Source organism: Macaca mulatta, chromosome 20 (assembly GCF_049350105.2).
Source record: "Macaca mulatta isolate MMU2019108-1 chromosome 20, T2T-MMU8v2.0, whole genome shotgun sequence".
NCBI lineage: Eukaryota > Metazoa > Chordata > Mammalia > Primates > Cercopithecidae > Macaca > Macaca mulatta.
The window spans coordinates 4,987,059-5,008,222 of NC_133425.1; the positions used below are offsets into that span (position 1 = coordinate 4,987,059).

The 21,164-nt window shown below is 45.1% G+C and overlaps 1 protein-coding gene across 2 annotated transcripts in view; it reads right to left on the reverse strand.

Annotated features, from left to right (window-relative positions):
• CREBBP (CREB binding protein) overlaps positions 1–21,164 on the reverse strand; it is a 157,978-nt gene that overhangs the window by 40,718 nt on the left and 96,096 nt on the right. For both annotated transcript variants that reach the window (XM_015125407.3, NM_001260715.1), the window contains 11 exon segments: positions 20,707–20,949; positions 19,239–19,341; positions 18,768–18,914; positions 16,768–16,885; positions 16,101–16,272; positions 15,703–15,747; positions 12,224–12,348; positions 11,406–11,585; positions 7,505–7,921; positions 6,115–6,294; positions 4,664–4,853 (listed from right to left, as the gene is read on the reverse strand). In XM_015125407.3, the coding sequence (XP_014980893.1) occupies positions 4,664–4,853; positions 6,115–6,294; positions 7,505–7,921; positions 11,406–11,585; positions 12,224–12,348; positions 15,703–15,747; positions 16,101–16,272; positions 16,768–16,885; positions 18,768–18,914; positions 19,239–19,341; positions 20,707–20,949 (1,920 nt within the window).

Sequence of the window (21,164 nt, forward strand, 5' to 3'; positions counted from 1 at the left end):
GCGTGCCACAACCAGCTATATTTTTATTTTTTCTGTAGACACAGGGTCTCACCATGTTGCCCAGGCTGGTCTTGAACTCTGGCCCTCAAGTGATCCTCCAAAAGTGCTGGAATTGCAGGTGTGACCCCCCCAATGCCCAGCTTGAAACAATTTTGTTTTGTTTTGAGATGAAGTTTCTCTCTTGCTGCCCAGGCTGGAGTGCAATGGCACGGTCTCAGCTCCCTGCAACCTCCGCCTCCTGGGTTCAAGTGATTCTTCTGCCTCAGCCTCCCAAGTAGCTGGGATTACAGGCATGCGCCACCATGCCCAACTAATTTCTGTATTTTTAGTAGAGACAGGGTTTCACCATGCTGGCCAGGCTGGTCTGGAACGCCTGAGCTCAGGTGGTCCGCCCGCCTCGGCCTCCCAAAGTGCTGGGGTTACAGGTGTGAGCCCCACGCCCGGCCTGAAACAACTTCTACAACACTAGATCATCATTTGCCTTTTGCGCTACGTCAGACATCTGCACAGATGGGAAAAAGCAATCTTTCTTTTTTTGAGATGGAGTCTCACTCCACTGCCCAGGCTGCAGTGCAGTGGCGTGATCTCGGCTCACTGCAACCTCCGCCTCCTGGGTTCAAGTGATTCTCCTGCCTCAGCCTCCTGAGTAGCTGGGACTACAGGTGAATGCTGCCACACCCGGCTAAAAAGCAAAAGCAAAGGAAATGAAAGCCAACATCATCAAACTCTATTGTTATCATACGCTGCTGCTGCTGTACAGTCCCAAGAAAAAAATACCAGCCATGCTTAAGAAAATTTGTTTAAAAAAATTTTTTTTTTTTTTGGTAGAGATGGGTTCTTGCTATGTTGCCCAGGCTGCTTTGAACTCCTGGCCTCAAGTATCCCTCCTGCCTTAGCCTCCCAAAGTCCTTGGATTACAGGCATGAGCCACTGCTTCCGGCCAAGAAAAAATATTCTTTATTTTTGAGACAGGGTCTCACTCTCTCATCCAGGCTAGAATGCACTGGCACAATCATGGTTCACTGCAGCCTCAACCTCTTCGGCTCAAGCAATCCTCCCACCTCAGCCTTCTGAGCCACTGGGACCACAGGTGCACTACCACACCTGGCTAGTTTTTAAATTGTTTTATAGAGACAGGGTCTTACTACATTGCCCAGGCTGGTCTTGAACTCCTGGCTGTAAGTGATCCTCCTGTCTTGGCCTCCCAAAGAGCTGGGATTATAGGTGGGAGCCACTGTGCCCACTCATTTCTTAGTTATTTTTGAGATAGGGCCTTGCTCTGTTGTCCAGGTTGGAGTCCAACAGTGCCATCACAGCTTGCTGCAGCCTTGGACCCCTGAGCTCAAGTGATCCTGCTGCCCCAGCCTCCTGAGTAGCCAGGACTACAGGCATGCACCACCACACTTGGCTAATTTTTAATTTTTTGTAGAGACAGGGTCTTACTATGTTGCTCAGGCTAGTCTTGAACTCCTGGCTTCAAGTGATCCTCCCACTTCGGCCTTTCAAAGTGCTGAGAATACAGACGTGAGCTACCACACCTGGCCGAAAAAATATTCTTGACGAGGTGGTAAGAAGTATTCCTTGTATTAAAGCTCAGCCTTTGGTACATCTTTTTTTTTTTTTTTTTGAGACGGAGTCTCACTCTGTCGCCCAGGCTGGACTGCAGTGGCGCGATCTCGGCTCACCGCAAGCTCTGCCTCCCGGGTTCATGCCATTCTCCTGCTTCAGTCTCCCGAGTAGCTGGGACTACAAGTGCCCGCCACCATGCCTGGCTAATTTTTTATATTTTGTTTAGTAGAGACGGGGTTTTACCGTGTTAGCCAGGATGGTCTTGATCTCCTGACCTCGTGATCTGCCCGCCTCGGCCTCCCAAAATGCTGGGATTACAGGCTTGAGCCACTGCGCCTGGCCTCCTGGTACATGTCTTTTAGTCTGTGTGATGAAATATTCAGTGTATCTCATCACACAGAATAAAAGATGTGTGCTGCATATGCACAGTGGCCACATTAGGAGGCAGTACTTGTGCACGTGTCAGAATTTACAGCTGAAGTAGCTGCTTGCCCTCATGGACCCCTTAAAACTTTCAAGAATGACTGAGAGATAAGCTATAGTTACTAACTCTAGTTATATGTCAGACATTTTCTCAGAAATGAACAAAGAGGGACAGTTACTTCAAGGACAACTGACAATATTTGTTGCCAATGATAAAATCTGGACTTTCATTAAAAAATCAAATGTTTTGGAAAACTTGTACACGGGCTTGAAATCGTCTCAAAATTTATTATTACTATTACTTTTTGAGACAGGGCCTCACTCTGTCACCCAGGCTGGAGTACAGCGGCATGATCATGGCTCACTGCATCCTTGACCTCCCAGGCTCAGGTGATTCTCCCACTTCAACATCTTGAGTAGCTGCAGCTACAGGCATGCACTACCCATGCCCAGCTTTTTTTTTTTTTTTTTTTAATAGAGATTAGGTTTCGCCATGTTGCCTAGGCTGGTCTTGAACTCCTGAGCTCTAGGCTAGAGTGCAGTGGTACAATCATAGACCCTGAATTCCTGGGCTCAAGCAAACTTTCCCCCTCAGCCTCCCAAAATGCTGAGATTACAGGCGTGAGCCACCACGCACGCCCTGCTTTTCAAAGTTGTTAAGACTTGTTTGAAGAGACTGATGGTGGTATTAACAAATGTGATTTTTTTTTGACACGGTATAGTGAAATATGTTAACATATGGAAAATCTGCAGAACTTAGTGTCAATTGAAAAAAAAATAATGCAAGCACAAACCATCCATTCCAAGTACAAGATGGATCAATGGATTCTAATGTCATAGAGTATGAAATATCCAGTGCTACAGATTCTGGTTCAATGTCGTAACTAACCTTTAAGAAACTTTCACTGGTTTAATTTTGGTATAGTATCAAAGACTAACCACAATCAGCTGAAAAGGCTATGAAAATACTTCTCCCTTTACCAACTACAGGATTTTCTTCACACACTTCAACCAAAATAACCAATCACAACACAGTAAATGCAGAGGCAGATGCCCTTAATAACATCATTATTCTTATTTTTGTTTTGGAAAAATTATTTTTCATATAAATGTTTTCTATGGGTGCCATGTAACAGACTATTTTATTTTATTTTATTTATTTATTTTTTTTGAGACGGAGTCTAGCTCTGTTGCCCAGGCTGGAGTGCAGTGGCCGGATCTCAGCTCACTGCAAGCCCCGCCTCCCGGGTTCACGCCATTCTCCTGCCTCAGCCTCCCGAGTAGCTGGGAGTACAGGCGCCCGCCACCTCGCCCGGCTAATTTTTTTTTTTTTTGTATTTTAGTAGAGACGGGGTTTCACCGTGTTAGCCAGGATGGTCTCGATCTCCTGAACTCGTGATCCGCCCGTCTCGGCCTCCCAAAGTGCTGGGATTACAGGCTTGAGCCACCGCGCCCGGCCAACAGACTATTTTAAATGAACTAAATATTTAAAAATTTTTCTCTTTTTTTTGAGACAACAATCTTACTTTGTCTCCTAGGCTAGAGTGCAGTGATGTGATCTGGGCTCACTGTAGCCTCAAACTTATAGGCTCAGGCGATCCTGCTGCTTCCGCTGTAGCGTGCACCACCACACTTAGCTAATTTTATTTTAGTTTTGTAGAGATGGAGTCTTGCTATGTTGCTCAGGCTGGTTTTGAAATCCCGGCATAAGCAAACCTCTCATCAAGGCCTCCCAAAGTGCTGGGATTACAGGTGTGAGCCCTGTACTCAAATTTCTCAATTTTAATTTCCAATAGAGTAAGCAATGATAGGTAATCCACACAAACAACAACTCTCTGGGGCCCTCAATTTCTAAGAGCATAAAAAGCCCTAAGATTCACTGTACTCCACACTCTCGAGGGTCCCCTTCCAGCTGCAGAGTAACATGGTCTCAGTCTCTAACATTTCTCTGCAATCTTTCCCAAAAGTGTCATCTGCAGCCTTGGACTTTCTGAGTCCCAACTCCCATTTCTAAGGTTCACTTGACAATTTTCTGATACCCTGTTATCTCTTTACTTTGGATACATCTCAAATGGATTCCATCCAACTTCCACTGTGAGGCGGGCTTATCCCACACATCTCAGACCCCAAAGCTGCCTAACCTACCCCTCCCCATGTCTCCCTACATGGGGTCCCTAGGCACCACCCTGCCCCTCACTCTGCATGCTCAGCTTCCTCACTGCACCAGCAGAAAACTGCCTCCAGCTCACCCCTGTGCTGTCATAATGATCATTTTCCTTAAATTATGGCTTTTTTGGTTATTTTCCCACTCACATACATCACTGGTTCTTTACACTTTTATGAGTAAAGCCAAGCTCCTTAGCCTGCTCAAGGACCCAGACACATTTCAACCCTGGCCCCTGCCAGCATCATCTCAGAAGACAGCTCTGCAGCCAGGGTGGCCTCAGAGTCATAGCTCATCTCTCACTCCTACCATGAGCCCCACAGGCACAGGGCTGGGGTCCTGCTCAGCCTCAGTGTTTCTGCAAGGGAAAGTCTGTGGAATGGCAGGCAAGAAAGGTAAAAGGGCAGATAGAATTACGTTTCTACTTTAGCTTCTAATCCTCCACGTGGAATCCCAACACCGTGGAAAAGCAGCATGGTTTAATAAGGTAATGAATAAACAGCCTACTTTTTTTGCGTGGCTGCGAAGGAGATGTTGACTGAGAGGCTGTGCCGTTAGTGCTACTCTCTTCTTCCTCTTTAACTTCTACTTTCACTTCAGGTTTCTTTTCATCCACTTCCATTGGTTCTGATTTCTGCTCTGCTGTGTCTGTTTCTTCTTTAACTTGGGAAGCTCCTTGCAAATCCTCCTCCATCATCTTGAGAAAAACATTATAGATAACACACAAATATTAAACACCTTTATGTTACCTCAGCCTCACTGGAAGGCTCTTACAAGCCTAAGATGGGTTTGTTAAAACCTTCCTCTAGTCAGAGTTGCATTTGTGATTCCTCTTCTCTTTCAGAAGAAGAAATAAAGTACTTGGTGTTCATTAAGTCACTTCAATACAGAGTCAGTGCAATTATGGTCCTAAATTTAAAAGTGATTTTTTTTTTTTTTTTTTTTGAGATGGAGTCTGACACCCAGGCTGGAGTGCAGTGGCATGATCTTGGCTCACTGCAACCTCCGCCTCCTGGGTTCAAGCAATTCTCCTGCCTCAGCCTCCTGAGTAGCTGGGATTACAGGTGCGTGCCACCACGCTTGGCTAATTTTTTGTATTTCTGGTAGAGATGGGGTTTCATCATGTTGGCCAGGCTGGTCTCAAACTCCTGACCTCAAGTGATCCACCCGCCTCGGCCTCCCAAAGTGCTGGGATTACAGGCATGAGCCACAATGCCCAGCCTAATTTAAAAGTTTTTAAATGTAAAAGTGCTTTAAAAATTGCACATACTCAGATTTTTCACGTACAGATATTTCTTAATTTGGAATAAGAATCTCCTTGAAAGCTGGGGCAGGGACCAAAAGTCCTTTTCAGAGGCAGGAGGTGTGGTATGAGACAGGAAGGAGCCCTGGGGACTGTGGCTAACTGGAGAACCCGCCACAGCTGGTGTTTACAACCAGACTGTTGTCACACAGGGATGCAGGCACAATGCTGAAAGCATCTCATTTTTCAAGAAAAGCTAGAAATCTAGAGTTTTATTTGCAATTTCCTGATTTTTAAGGTATTGTGTGGGCCAAACACATTTACAGGCTGGATCCAGCCCACGGTCTGCCAGTTTTCAGCTTCTGTCATAGGTTAATTAGTAAATGAATCCACCACCCCTTCTGTAGTCTACCTCTGCAGAACTAGAAATGAATGGAGAACATCAAATAAAAGGCTGTTGGATGATTCAAATATTTCAAATATAGGCCAGTATTCTTCATTTCTGGCAAAATAAACCCACCCCTCATATTTAAAAATGAAAAAACCAAGCTGTTTTAAATCAGTTTCCTACATACTGAACTCTGAACCCACATTCAACCAGAATATTTTAACTAAAGTCAGGGATACCCATGGCAGGCTCCAAGCCTCGCCCAAGGACACCTGGGGGAAGTTGTGACACACAGCCATCAACACATTCCTAGGGAGCAGCACCCACCTCAGACCTGGGCTCCCCTTTGGATTCACCAGGATCGGGCTCAGTGTCCTCCGTCTGGGTCTCCACCTTCATTTCCAGCACAGGTACGTCAGGTCCTGGCTGCTGGGAATTGGTTTCTGCACTGGCCACCGAGGAGGGGGTAGGGACCCTGTTATCAATGCTGGCTGCTGCCTGGGAAAGCTGTGAAAAAACCAAAAGCACTGACTTCAGTAAGCACGGCAACATAAATGATCTTCAACTATGCTGCTCATGCAACCTACAATTTCCCGTTAAGACTTCTCAATACTGATCCAGCAGGTGCCCTTCTGTGAAACCAAAGAACAGAGGTTAAAGTAGGAATAAGTTCTAGAGGGAGGTAACAGCAGCCAGAGGCACAACTCAGGTCTTGCCACAAAGGTAGAGGAAACAGCAGAGCTTTTCAAACTTTGATATAAAAATATTTTCTCGAAGTTTTCTAGCTAAATCATGAAACTTCATATTTTGAAATTAATTCCCTTCAATACGGTGGTTAACGTGTATGGTAAAAGGCTGAATTATGAATGTCTAAGCACATCTGAAGGGAGGGAAATCAAGCGCTTACCCAAAGACAGAGTGTTATCCAGCCTGTGTGAACGGTAGGAACACGGGGGCTGGGGGAGTAAATGAACATCACAAGAAGGAACCACTAAAAGAATTCCTAGCTTGCAAATTCTTACTCAATGGAGTTGTTTTTTTTTTTTTTTTTTGAGACGGAGTCTCGCTCTGTCACCTAGGCTGGAGTGCAACGGCGTGATCTCAGCTCAATACAATTTCTGCCTCCTAGGCTGAGGCGATTCTCCCGCCTCAGCTTCCCGAGTAGCTGGGAATACAGGCACCCGCCATCATGCCTGGCTAATTTTTGTGGAGACAAGGTTTCACAATTTTGGCCAGGCTGGTCTCGAACTCTTGACCTCTGGTGATCCACCCACCTCAGCCTCCCAAAGTGGTGGGATTACAGGCGTGAACCACCGTGCCCAGCCTCAATGGAGTTTTAAGTAAACAAACAAAAGATGACAATGCCTCGCTCTGTAGCCCAGGCTGGAGTACAGTGGTGCGATCTTGGCTCACTGTAACCTGCACCTGCTAGGCTCAAGTGATCTTCCCACCTAAGCCTTCTGAGTGGCTGGGACTACAGGCACACACCACCATACTTGTCTAGTTAAATTTTTTTTTTTTTTTGTAGAGACGAGGTCTCACTATGTTGCCCAGGTTGGTCTTGAACTCATAGGCTCAAGTGATTCTCCCACCTTGTCCTCCCAAGGTGCTGAAATTACAGGTGTGAACCACTGCACCTGGCCCGACAGACAATTTTTATGGGAAAATAATTTTCTAAGAGTCTTGACCCAAAAACAGCAGACAGAGAGAGGCTTACCGGTGTGCCAGGAGGCTGGGCGTGCACAGGCGTCGGCTGTTGCTGCGACGACTGAGGGGTAGCCACAGACGGGGGCTGAACTGGGGTTTGAGGTTGTGGGGTCACCTGGGCCTGGGCTGCTGCTTGGACTGTAGGGGTGCTCTGCGTTTGCGTAGCACTGGGCACTGAGCCAGGAGTCGGGGTGGGAGTCTGCCCAGAAGATGACACAGGAGTTGATGGCTGAGTGGCAGCTGCTGGCTGGGGAGGAGTCATCCCAGGTGGTGTCGTGTGCTGGAGAGATGGCATGCCAGCAGCCGTGGAAGCAGGAGGCGGTGTTGGGTGCAATGGTGACTGTGTCACTGGAGGGCAAGGCAGCTGGCTGGCCTGAGGCCCTAGCATGTTGAGAGGGTTAGGAAGAGCAGCACCAGGCACCTGTCCCTATAAGAATTGGACAGAGTATGTTAAACTTATTTCCCACGTTTGAAAATGTGACAAAACATTTGAAAAATTAAATGTATGACATTTTTTTTCTTGTTTTTTTTGAGACAGAGTTTCACTCTTGTCGCCCAGGCTGGAATACAATGGTGCTATCTTGGCTCACTGCAGCCTCCGTCTCCCGGGTTCAAGCAATTCTCCTTTCTCAGCTTTTTGAGTAGCAGGGATTACAGGTGCCCACCACCACGCCCGGCTAATTTTTGTATGTGTATTTTTATTTTTAAATTTTTATTTATTTATTTATTTATTTATTTTTTGAGACTCCATTCTGTCATCCAGGCTGGAGTGCAGTGGTGCAATCTCAGCTCACTGCAAGCTCCACCTCCCGGGTTCACGCCATTCTCCTGCCTCAGCCTCCCGAGTAGCTGGGACTACAGGCACCCGCCACCACGCCCGGCTAATTTTTTGTATTTTTACTAGAGACGGGGTTTCACCGTGTTAGCCAGGATGATCTCGATCTCCTGACCTCGTGATCCGCCCGTCTCGGCCTCCCAAAGTGCTGGGATTACAGGCGTGAGCCACAGCGCCCAGCACAATTTTTGTATTTTTAGTACAGATGGGGTTTCACTATGTTGGCCAGGCTGGTCTTGAAGTCCTGACCTCAAGTGTTCCTCCCACCTCGGCCTCCCAAAGTGCTGGGATTACAGGGGTGAGCCACTGCGCCCAGCCAAATGTATAGAAATTTAATCACATTTTCTTGGGAGTATTCTGTTTGTGAAAATTCATTGAGCTATACACTTGTAATGTGCACTCCTCAATAATGATAAAACTATACACATTTCTTATAGTCTGATTTATATAATTAAAATAACCATTGAAACTTATGGCTTAAACAAACACATCTACAGTAGTCCCCTCATATCCACTCGGATACATTCCAAGACCCCCATTCTTGGAATGCCTGAAACTGCAGATAGTACGGAACCTGGTATTTACCCAGATTTTTTGGATCTGACAACCAAGGTGGACACTCAGTGACTAACAGGCGGATAGTGTCTACGGTGTGGAAATGCTGGACAAATAAATGATTCATATCTCTGGTGGCACAGAGTGGATGGTGAGGGAGTTCATCATGCAAGTTGGAATGGCACTCAATTTAAAATCTTTTTTTTTTTTTTTTTAAGACAGAGTCTCTCTCTGTCAGCCAGGCTGGAGTGCAATGGCATGATCTTGGCTCACTGCAACCTCCACCTCCCGGGTTCAAACGATTCACCTGCCTCAGCCTCTTCAGCAGCTGGGATTATAGGCATGCACCACCATGCCTGGCTAATTAATTTAAAACTTATGAATTGTTTATTCCCAGAATTTTCCATTTAATATTTTTGGACCACAGTTGACCCCAGGTAACTGAAACCTCAGAAAGTGAAAAGGCAGATCAGGGGGCTACCGTACATTGACTCAGCCTATAAGCTTCATGTTCTATAACATGTACTCAGTGTTCTTTAACATTTTCTAAGCTTAGCTTAGAAAAAGGTATTTTTTTTAAGTTGCTTCTTACCTGGGAACTATAAAATAAATAAAAATAAGAAAAAAAGTTATTGACCATAAATATATACATCCATAAGTACCCTTCCTTAACAATTAAAAATTAAAAAACATTCTGAAACACACACAGACACACACACACACACACACAAAATTAGTTACTGAAAGAGAACTGTTCCAGTGCAGTGGTTCTATACTGGGCAGGCACTTCAGAATTATTTGTGAACATTTTAAAAATGATTCTGAATCACTGTTCTAGAGCAAGGGTTGGCAAAATCCCAGGGCCAAACACACTGAGCTGCTTGTTTCTGTAAATAAAGCTTTATTGGCACACAGCCACCTCATTTATGTAGCATGGCAGCTTCTGCACTACAAGAACAGAAGTAAATGAAAACCAAGACTGAATGGCCTGCAAAGCTGAAAATATTTAGTATCTGGCCCTTTACATGAAGTTTGCTGATCCCTGTTCTAGAGCAATGAAATGTTACGGAAAATTAAGAATAATTATTTAGTGAGGAAATCTAATATATAATAATGACTTATGCTGCATTATTTCACATTAAAAACTCAAAACAAGGCTGGGTGCAGCAGCTTACGCCTGTAATCCCAGCACTTTGGGAGGCCGAGGTGGGTGGATTACCTGATGTCAGATCGAGATCAGTCTGGCCAACATGGTGAAACCCCATCTCTACTAAACACACACACACACACACACACAAACACACACACCCATCTCTACTAAACACACACACACACACACACACACACACCCATCTCTACTAAACACACACACACACACACACACACACACACACACACACACGCTGGGTGTGGTGGCGCGCGTCTGTAATCCCAGGTACTTGGCAGCCTTAGGCAGGAGAATCGCTTGAACCTGCGGCTCTGAATCTGTGGAGATTGCAGAGCTGAGATCGCACCAGCCTGGACAACAGAGCGAGACCCTGTCTCAAACAAAACAAAACAAAACAACCAACTTAAAACAAGAATTTTATCTTTTAGGGGGGATTTGGTCTGTTTTAAATACATGTATATTTTGTATACAGTAGCAATCATATGCACTACAACAAAAGAGGAAAAAAAAGGAATAAATGGAAAATCATTTTCTTCAGCTCTAGATTGAGAAATTAAAAACATTCAACAAGAAGAGAAATACTGAAATGATTCTATTAGTTTGACTTCACCTGGCAGTGGGGACAGGCCAAAAGATACGAAAGTCGAATCACCAAAAGTGAATTCACGGATCCTTCTCACTCCCTTTTTAAAATCCTCATGTCAGCCGGGCGCGGTGGCTCAAGCCTGTAATCCCAGCACTTTGGGAGGCCAAGACGGGTGGATCACGAGGTCAGGACATCGAGACCATCCTGGCTAACCCGGTGAAACCCCGTCTCTACTAAAAAATACAAAAAACTAGCCGGGCTAGGTGGGGGGGGCCTGTAGTCCCAGCTACTCGGGAGGCTGAGGCAGGAGAATGGCGTAAACCCGGGAGGTGAAGCTTGCAGTGAGCTGAGATCCGGCCACTGCACTCCAGCCTGGGCAACAGAGCGAGACTCTGTCTCAACAACAACAACAAAATCCTTATGTCTCTCAGAGTCACATTAAACTTAGAATTTAAAATACACAAACAAAAAATAGGAAAACAAAAACCCCAAGATCAAAACACAAAAGCATACAAACTAAAAAATGTAATTCCATTACTACTTTTGCATATAGTTAACTCAGAGAGGATAAGAAAAAGTCCAAACAAGGTAAGGACTACAAGACAAAGGTGGGGAAAATAAAAGAGATGCTGATACACAGAAATGAAATGTGCATTGTGGAATTTTAATTTCCACAAAGGAAGACAGGAAAAAACAAAACAAAACAAAACACCTTAAAACGAGAATTTTATCTTTTAGGGAGCACGGTTCCCAGTGGGGCACAGTACCTGTGACACGCCTGTTTGGGCTGGCGGCTGCCCCATGCCCACACTCATCGCCCCGCTGGATGGCGGGAACTGGTTCTGTGGCAGAAACTGGCTCTGAGCAGGCGCCTGGGCCATCATGTTGTTGCTGTGTGCACCCATCATGTTTGGAGGCTGAGGCATTCGGGAAGGAGAAATGGCCATCTACAAGACAACAAGCACCACCAGAGCTGTAGTTCCAAAGCTGACAGCCAGAGTTTTCAAGGTGAGCCAGAATGATCAAAGGCCTCACAACCCCAGAGGATGCCAAGCACAGGGCTCACATCCTGCCCTTCCTCATGGGAAGAGATCCCCACTTGCTAAGAACTCCCAGGCTCCTGGGTACTTTACACACTTTCTCAAGCAATCTCTCAAATGAGCCAGCTTCAAAATGTCCTCTAAATAGAAATCAATAGCAGACTATAATTTAAAATTTAAGACATGCCTGCCTATGAGTTCTCTAAAGTGTTTAGAAAGCAGCCTCGGAAGAGCGAGCTCTCAGTCAATAGATGCTGACAATTCCCTGCTGGCCACATATCTGAGGCTGCCTTCTCCAGCCTTGGAACTGCCACATTCTCACAAAGTCACACATTCCTATGAATTTGTTATTCCAATAAAATAACTAACAGTCAAATAATTCTGTGTAGTAATGAAGATAATTTTTAAAGGAGAGATGAAAGAAATAAAGCAAAACCCAAATTCAAAGAAAGAACCACAGGATTCCCAAGTGACATGAATTCTGCTGCTTAATGTTCCATGTGAGAGGGAGGGCTATCTGCAGCACAGCTAAAGAGAACACTTACCCCTGGCACTGAGCCCATGCTGTTCATCTGGACAGAGTGGTTCATTGGGGAGGCTGCACGAGGTCCCATGGGTGCTTGTGGCAACTGGACGTTCCCCAAGGACATGGGGTTAAACGAATTCATCCCTGTAAATGTACCCACAATGGTTCATTAGGAAAAGCACCCACAGGAAAACAGAATTACAACTTGCTAAATAAACTCTAAGTAAAATAAGATGGAACACACAGGCAACAGAAGACTGAAAAGCAATCACTCAATTAATCAATGAAGATGATGAAGGAACAGACTTCTCCACATCCAGAGAAAATGGCATCAATGTGGGGGTGGTGAGGGTGGCACGGTGAGGGGTTCGAGGGAAGGACAAGGACATGAAGGCATAAGGTTGGGTAAGACAGGAACAAGTAAGTGAGACATTAAATGAGGCTGAGGTAGAGCTGAGCCAGAGGACAGAATACCGAACAAAGTATCATAGTAACAAAGAGGGTGAGGAGGTGCCCTGAAAGGACAGCACCCCCACAATCTACAGAAGAGATGTTTCCAGAGACCAGGGCAAGCTTCTGTGCACACCCATACCTAATGCCTCTGGAGCAGCTGGCGCCCATAACTGAGGCTTCCCAGCTCTCTGCTGGGTTTACATTCATTGTTAGAATCTGTGCTAAGACTCCAAACATTCTTTTAATTTTGCAAGCACTTTAAGCATTAAGAAGTGCCCAAGGGTCAGCCATCCTCAACCCCAGCCTCCTGTAGTTTACAGGAGCAACGCATCACTGAAAGACACTTCACAGCCAGTAAGTGTCTCCAGACTGTGGTGTCTAGTTCCTTCCAATTTATAACAATACTCTGTAAACTCTGAGTCTAAAGAAGCACCAGTTCAAATAAGTCTTAGGACCAACACTAAAATCTGAGAGAATTTCTGGAAGGTGTTGCCTTAGCGGTGCTGTAGTCATGAGAAGGCTCGAAGGATGACTCTCTCACGGAGCACTACCTTCAACGACTACCCAGAAATGGTACCTTCAAATAACTGAGTGCCAGTGCAGACCAGGAAGACTTTCCAGGGAGTCCGTAATGTAACCTTCCCCTCTCCTTGAGAATTTTTTTAAACAAAATGAAAAACAATTACTAAGGAACAGCATTTAAACAAATCTGTATTTACCCAGATGTGCTGGTAGGGAGGATGCTAAGTGCATAACCAGAAAACATCTATTCCAATATTCTGCTGGTAAACAGCATGCTCATCATACCCCACACCAGCAGCATCCTCCTATTTAGGCCCAAGTCCTGGACCAATCCCCAACACAGCATCCAGCCACTTTCCTAAGGCTCAATTTCTCTGACTCCTTGATTTCTTTCTCTTTTTTTTTTTTTTTGAGATGGGGTTTCGCTCTTGTTGCTCCGGCTGGAGTGCAGTGGTGCAATCTCAACTCACTGCAGCCTCTGCCTTCTGGGTTCAAGTGACTGTCCTGCCTCAGCCTTCTGAGTAGCTGGGATTACAGATGTGCACCACCATGATCGGCTAATTTTTGTATTTTTAATAGAGATGGGGTTTCACCATGTTGGCCAGGCTGGTCTCGAACTCCTGACCTCAAGTGATCCTCCTGCTTCGACCTCCCAAAGTGCTGGGATTACAGGTGTGAGCCACTGTGCCTAGCCTGACTCCTTGATTTCTTTCACCCCTCAAATCCAGTCCATCAAAACAAGTCCCTGATAAGTTTTTTTCCATAATATCAGCTTATCATGTCTTTTCCAGGATGCAATATGAATACAACTTTTTTTTTTTTTTTTTTTGAGACGGAGTCTCGCTCTGTTGCCCAGGCTGAAGTGCAGTGGCGCGATCTCGGCTCACTGCAAGCTCCGCCCCCCAGGTTCACGCCATTCTCCTGCCTCAGCCTCCCAAGTAGCTGGGACTACAGGCGCCCGCCACCACACCTGGCTAATTTTTTTTTGTATTTTTAGTACAGACGGGGTTTCACTGTGTTAGCCAGGGTGGTCTCGATCTCCTGACCTCGTGATCTGCCTGTTTCGGCCTCCTAAAGTGCTGGGATTACAGGCGTGAGCCACCGCGCCTGGCCCGAATACAACTTTTAAAATGATCTCTTCTACCTTCCCTCCCAAACTACTCTGCAAACCACAATAAAGCCTCTTTCCTCAGAGTCTTCTGGATAATGTCACCACCTTGTTTCACAATCTGGAAAAATGTCCTCCTGCTTGGGTCTCAATAGTCAAGAGCTACAGGGTTTTCAAATGCTCCCTGCCCCGAAATAAAAATCACTGCTTCAATCAACCAAAAACCATAGGCTCTCTACTTAAGAAACTTTCAAGGTTGTTGAGACAGCTGCTGCCACCCCAACCTGGCACAGGACCTGTGTGTACACACTCTCCAGAAGTTGACATCCAGCCAGCTGGGCTTAACCCCTAGGGCCAGGAGCAGCCCGTGCCGTCCCCATGTCAGCCTGTGCAAGTGCTCAGCAGTCTAGGAGTGTCTTGCATGCCTCTCCTTCTCAGCACTGAGAAGCACTCCCTCCCCACATCTAGAGTGCTTCTTTCTCAGACACTTCCTAAGACTAATGTACCATGCCCCTTCACCATCCATTAAAAAAATAAAAAGCTGGGCTGGGCGCAGTGGCTCACAACTGCAATCCCAGCACTTTGGGAGGCTGAGGCAGGCAGATCACAAGGTCAGGAGATCGAGACCATCCTGGCTAACACAGTGAAACCCCGTCTCTACTAAAAATACAAAAAATTAGCCGGACGTGGTAGTGGGCACCTATAGTTGTAGCTACTTGGGAGGCTGAGGCAGGAGAATAGCCTGAACCCAGGAGGCAGAGCTTGCAGTGAGCCGAGATTGCACCACTGCACTCCAGCCTGGGCAACAGAGTGAGACTCCGTCTCAAAATAAATAAGTAAAATAAAATAAAATAAAATTTAAAAAAAGCTAAGGCTGGGTGCAGGGGCTCTCATGCCTGTAATCCCAGCACTTTGGGAGGCTGAGGCAGGTGGATCACAAGGTCAGGAGATCAAGACCATCCTGTCTAACACAGTGAAACCCCATCTCTATTAAAAATACAAAAAATTAGCCGGGCATGGTGGCCGGTGCCTGTAGTCCCAGCTGCTGGGGAGGCTAAGGCAGGAGAATGGTGTTAACCCAGGAGGCAGGGCTTGCAGTGATCCAAGATCACGTCACTGCACTCCAGCCTGGGCCACAGAGCGAGACTCCACCTCAAAAAAATAAAAATAAAAATAAAATAAAATAAATAGCTAAAAACTGCTTCTTATCTCTTGAAAGATCTTTCCTATAATCTCCAAATTTCATACTATAAACAGATCCATACTACCTGTAGAACAATTCTGCTCATCAGCAAAAAGGAATGGAAAGAAGAAAGGACTAGAAAGAAATACACAGGGGGAGAGGAAAAAAACAGTGAAAGTTATGGCTGTTGAATGTTAAACTAAAATATGATTCACAGCAAATAGTTCAATACCTTGAGAAACTTGCATGCGATTCACTGGCAGGGACAGAGGTCCATCTATGGTGGCAAAACAAAAACAAAAACAAAACCACCCTAGTTATTTAATATAATCCTTGATTCAGGAATAGGAAATTTCTTATTAGGACTTCAAACTTAAAAGGGAAAACAGGCAATAGGTCCAAAGGCACGTGTGTTCCAATGCCAGCGGACCCTGTAAAGGGCCTTCCCAAGAGAGAAACTCAGTGTCCCAACACAGCCTGAGGCAGGTGGTCAGGGCCACTGCCACATCAACAGTTTCCGCAGTGCACGCATCAGAGATTCTAATTCTCTGTTCTTAGAAATACACCCCAAACACGAAGGAAAACCAAGGAAACAGGCTAAGGGATGGCAGAAGGAAATAAAATGCTTACTTGGAGGTCTCACAGGTTGTGCCTGTGGAATCACAGGGGGCTGAGTCCCCGGGGCTGGTAAGGCTGGCTGGTTCCCCAAGATGCCTTGTTTATGTAAACGCGACCTCCGTTTTTCTTCTAGTTCTTTTTGTATCTTGTAGATTTTCTCTGCTAATAAGTGATAATATTCATCCTAAAAAGCAACAATATTCAATATGAAACAGTTAAAACTGTAAAAAGCAACTGAATGATCTGTGTTGTAGGTTCTAACTAATGAACTTCTTCATTGAGTACACTGGCAAAAGTAAGTATGCAAATAAATACTTGATGCACCAGGAGCTTTATAGGACATATCAAATAATAGGTACTAAATACACAGCCCACTTCATACCAATGAACTTTTGAATATTCACTGATGCTAGCAATATTACACCCACCACCTACTGTGAAAAATATATCCCATGGACATAATGTAAATTTATATATTCCATGTACCAATGTAACTAACCAAGAGAGTTCTGCAGGAAATTTGTGTCTTATCTGGGAAGTCTCTTTGGCCAGCGGCCTCAAGGTGAGGAGTTTCTCCCAACTACACAGATTCCACAATTTCTAGATAACAAAGCAGACAAATGCAGTGCTGTCTACTACAGATGCTGTAGGGGCCAGAGCACGATAAGCAGCAACCTACCCTGCTGTTGGCAGACTCGTACATGTCCCCTTCCACTTTCTTAGCATAGGCTACCAGGTTTTCCATGCGGCGATCCTTTAGAGCTGCGGGATCAGGTGTTGGGAAGATGGCTTGGACGCTGAAAGGATAACACATCTATCAAACTACTTTTGTTTCCTTTCTTCTTTTTTTAAAGACATGGGGTTTTGGCCAGGCACGCTGGCTCATGCTTGTAATCCCAGCCCTTTGGGAGGCTGAGGCAGGAGAATCACCTGAGGTCAGGAGTTTGAGATCAGCCTGGCTAACATGGTGAAATCTTGTCTCTACTAAAAATACAAAAATTAGCTGGGCCTCGTGGTGGGTGCCTGTAATCTCAGCTATTCGGGAGGCTGAGGCAAGAGAATTGCTTGAACCCGGGAGGCAGATGTTGCAGTGAGCTGAGTGCCATTGCACTCCAGCCTGGGCAATAGATAGAGCGAGACTCCGTCTCAAAAAAAAAAAAAAAAAAAAGACATGGGGTCTCGCTCTGTCACCCAACCTGGAGTACAGTGGCATGATCATAGCTCACTGCAACCTTGAACTCCTGGGCTCAAGTGATCTTCCCACCTCAGCCTCTCAATTAAGAAGGGAGGTACAGGTGCACACTACCATGCCTGGTTAATTTTTAAATTTTCTGTACAGATGGAGTTTTGTTATGTTGCCCCAGCTGGCCTGAACTCCTGGGCTCAAGCAATCCTCCCGCCTCAGCCTCCCAAAGCACTGGGATTACAGGTGGGGGCTGCTGCACCTGGCCTGAAGCTACTCCCAATGCTGTCAAATGAGCACTACAAAATCAGGATCATGTATCTCTGGTGGCAATACACTGTGGAGAGAAATGCCAAGCCTCTCTTGCCCAGCATATCAATATATGAATGAAGTAACTCCCTGGAGACAATCCTGACTTATCAACTTATCTACACATCAAACACATCAATATTTTGCTATTAACAAGTATGTGCTGGGTCATTTCCAGAATAACACGATTTTTAAATCCCTGATTTTTAAACTACTTACTACTAAAAAAATTTGATCAAAATAAGGAATGGAAAAAACTCAGGGAATATAAGTCTAGTTCATTTAAAATAACTAGCTCAACAAAGTTAGGCTTCGTGTGGTGGCTCATGCCACCCAGCACTTTGGGAGGCCGAGGCAAGAGGATTACTTGAGGCCAGGAGTTTGAGACCAGCCTGGACAACACGGCAAGACTCTGTCTCTAAGAAAGAAAGAAAGAAAGAAAGAAAAAAAAAAAAAAAAAGGCCGGGCGCAGTGGCTCATAATCCCAGCACTTTGGGAGGCTAAGGTGGGCAGATCACTTGAGGTCAGGAGTTTGAGCCCAGCCTGGCCAACATGGTGAAACCCTGTCTCTACTAAAAATACAAAAACTAGCTAGGGGTGATAGCACCCACTTGTAATCCCAGCTACTCGGGAGGCTGAGGCAGGAGAATCGCTTGAACCTGGGAGGCAGAGGTTGCAGTGAGCTAAGATTGCGCCCTGCACTCCAGTCTAGGGTACAGAGCGAGACTCCGTCTTCAAAAAAACCAAAAAGTTAACTTTGTTATGTTAACTAACTGTAAGGTGATAATGACATGCCATCTATAAACTCATCCAATTCTGAGGAGTCTCCACAACTAGAATCTGGAACTACAAAATAAGGTGAGGTTCTTGAGCTAACCCCAGCCGCCTCATGCAGCATTAAGGCCAGGCTGCACTGAGGGTCTTTGCCTCTGTGACAGGGGCTGTAAGTCAGTGCCCCTCGGCAGTATAGAGCCACCAATGCTCTCTTTGTCACCCCCGTTCACCGAGGACATGAAGTGCGGGAATCTCTGGCCTGCCTAGGGCTGCCAGAGTTCTACCAGCAGTGAGAGTGGCTCCCTAAATAAGCACGTGACTTGTATAGGATCCTAGGGTACTGTCATCCGGTAGTCAATGGGCAACACAGGAACAAAATCAAACATCTATGAAACTGTAAAACTGTTACGTACAGTTTATGCACTAGATGGCTCCGCAGGTCCTGAGTGACATGTTCGTGCCAGCCTTTCCTTACACCAGTGCTGGAAGGAGGAGCTGCTGTTGGTATAGTGCTGAGGGTTCCAATGTTACCAGAGTTGGAGCCATCGTTCATCAGTGGGCTATGGAGGAAATAAGGACACTTCATCCATCTACTGAAGCGACCCAAACATACTTTGTCTAATAAGGTTCTTCTACCACCACATGTGACTTCTAAAAGTTTAAGTCAGGAGAGCCAAGTAATGTATATAAATAAAACTTAAACTATGTTTAATCTATTATCTGCTCTACACTTACAATTAAAGAAAAAAAGGAAAACAGCATTCACCCCTCACCACCCCATTTAAACTATTTTCTGTGCCACACATTTAGAAAGAATCAGTTTTGTGTGGTTCTCAGTCCACGTTCTTGTTGGACTGTCACTCAGAACTGAAACAGGGTCTTACTTTGTGGCCCCCAAGGAAGTCGGAAGAGCTGATTCTGAAATCAAGTTTGGGGGCTGCTGATCTGTTGTTATTCCTCCTGCTGGAATGTTCATTGGATTATTTCCTTTAAAGACAGAAAGAAATCAATCAACTCTTAAATTTTAATATATACTTCAAAGTTTTGATGACAGATAACCAACATGTCATCACATAAACAATTGGTGATTATTTAAATAAGTGATTCTGGTCAGTTATAATAAGCACTGAGGCAGGAACCCCGAGTGTCATATTTTCAATAATGGTAATCAACGTGCACAAATAATCAGTAGACACCTCCCCACTCTACTTTGTAACCAAAGTAAGGTGTGTTTATGGAGATTAGCTGGTATCTAAGTGAAAAAGTTATAAATGATCCATATGCAGCCTCTGACTTTCATTCTGCTTCATTAGTATCACTCCTGAGTGACTCAGCTGCACTGACATATACCTCTGTGTCTCCACCCCCAATATCAGAAAATAAAATCATAGAAATTAAGCTCAGGAAAAAAATACAGAGGTCAATTTGTCTACAATCTTCATATTAAAGTAAAGGAAGGCCGAGATTAATAAAGGTTAAGTTTGTCCTAAATTATACCATCAACAGGAGAGGAGTTAGATTAAGACTTGGGTCTCAGGACTCTAACCCAGTCTCCTGGCCACTATTAGTTAGACATTCACTGGGGCAGTTGTTTTCCAAAAAGCAACAAATAAGATGACTTTAGCTGGGCATATTTTAAGGAATAATTGTTAACCGTAAAATACTTTATTAGGAAAAGAACAAAACTAGCACAGCCAGCCAGCCAGTCTGGACTTCACAGACATCACTGCTTAGCTTAAGCCTAGATGTAAAGGGACTGTGTCCACTTAAAGAAAAATATTAAGGAAACCATATGCAGAAATGGCAAAAATCATGGGTATGTGTGAGCAAATGACCAAAGGTGGGCAAATAATGGGCTGGGGTGACAAAAGAAATGCTGACATGTCCAGCAGCCTGGGAAAAGAGTTTCCAGGGCTCCTGTCATTAACCTGCCGAAGTCCAGGCTGGTCACTTCCAACTGTGGGGTAGACCCTAACCAAGATGTGTGAGGAAGTGGCAAACGCAAGTTCTCCATCAAATAAATGACAACAGTCAGCACGAGGGGTCCAGTCAGCATCCTGACTTGTGAGATCTGCATTCTGAGCCACATGGCACATTCTTTATGAAAACTGTCCAGAGAGAAGTGGCACAGCAAGCAACAAAAACATTGCTTCATTTGCAAATGCTGCTCTTTTTATAAGCATATAACATTTTCCTTGCATTAGACACTTCAGCTTTTTACTGGGAGATTTTTATTTCAACCACTGTAGTAAAAAACACAAAACAAACTGAAAACTGCCTTGGGTTCCATCACTCCATTCCCTTTGCTATATTTGGACAAGTAAGAATGAAGTTGAGAGTTTCTTCACCTACCCAGGGGGTTGAGAGTCCTCATCTGCTGGTGGGTTTGAGGCTGTGCTGGTTGCTGGCCAGGAACCTGAGGCTGCAGCTGCGTCTGGGGCTGGTTCATGTAGGGGAGTCCGAGAGCAGCATAGGCTCGCTGCATGGAGCTGGGGTCTATGGGATTTGGGTTACTTAAAGAAGTGGCATTCTGTTGCCCTGTGCCAACAGAACCAATTGTGTTTTGAATTCCACTAGCTGGAGACCCCAGGATGGCTATAACGACAAACAGACAGACAAACGAGAAAGGTAAGTAAAAGGGAGAAGCCCACAAATGATTTAAAAAACTACTGAGAAGCAAATACATTTCATCAAAATACTACACATGAATATCATAAAGCAGTAAAACAAGGCTAGGGAGAAAGGAACTGTGCTGAAGGACTCATGTATTCTGCCTAGCAGTAAGTGAGGAACAAAAAGTGAAAGAAAAG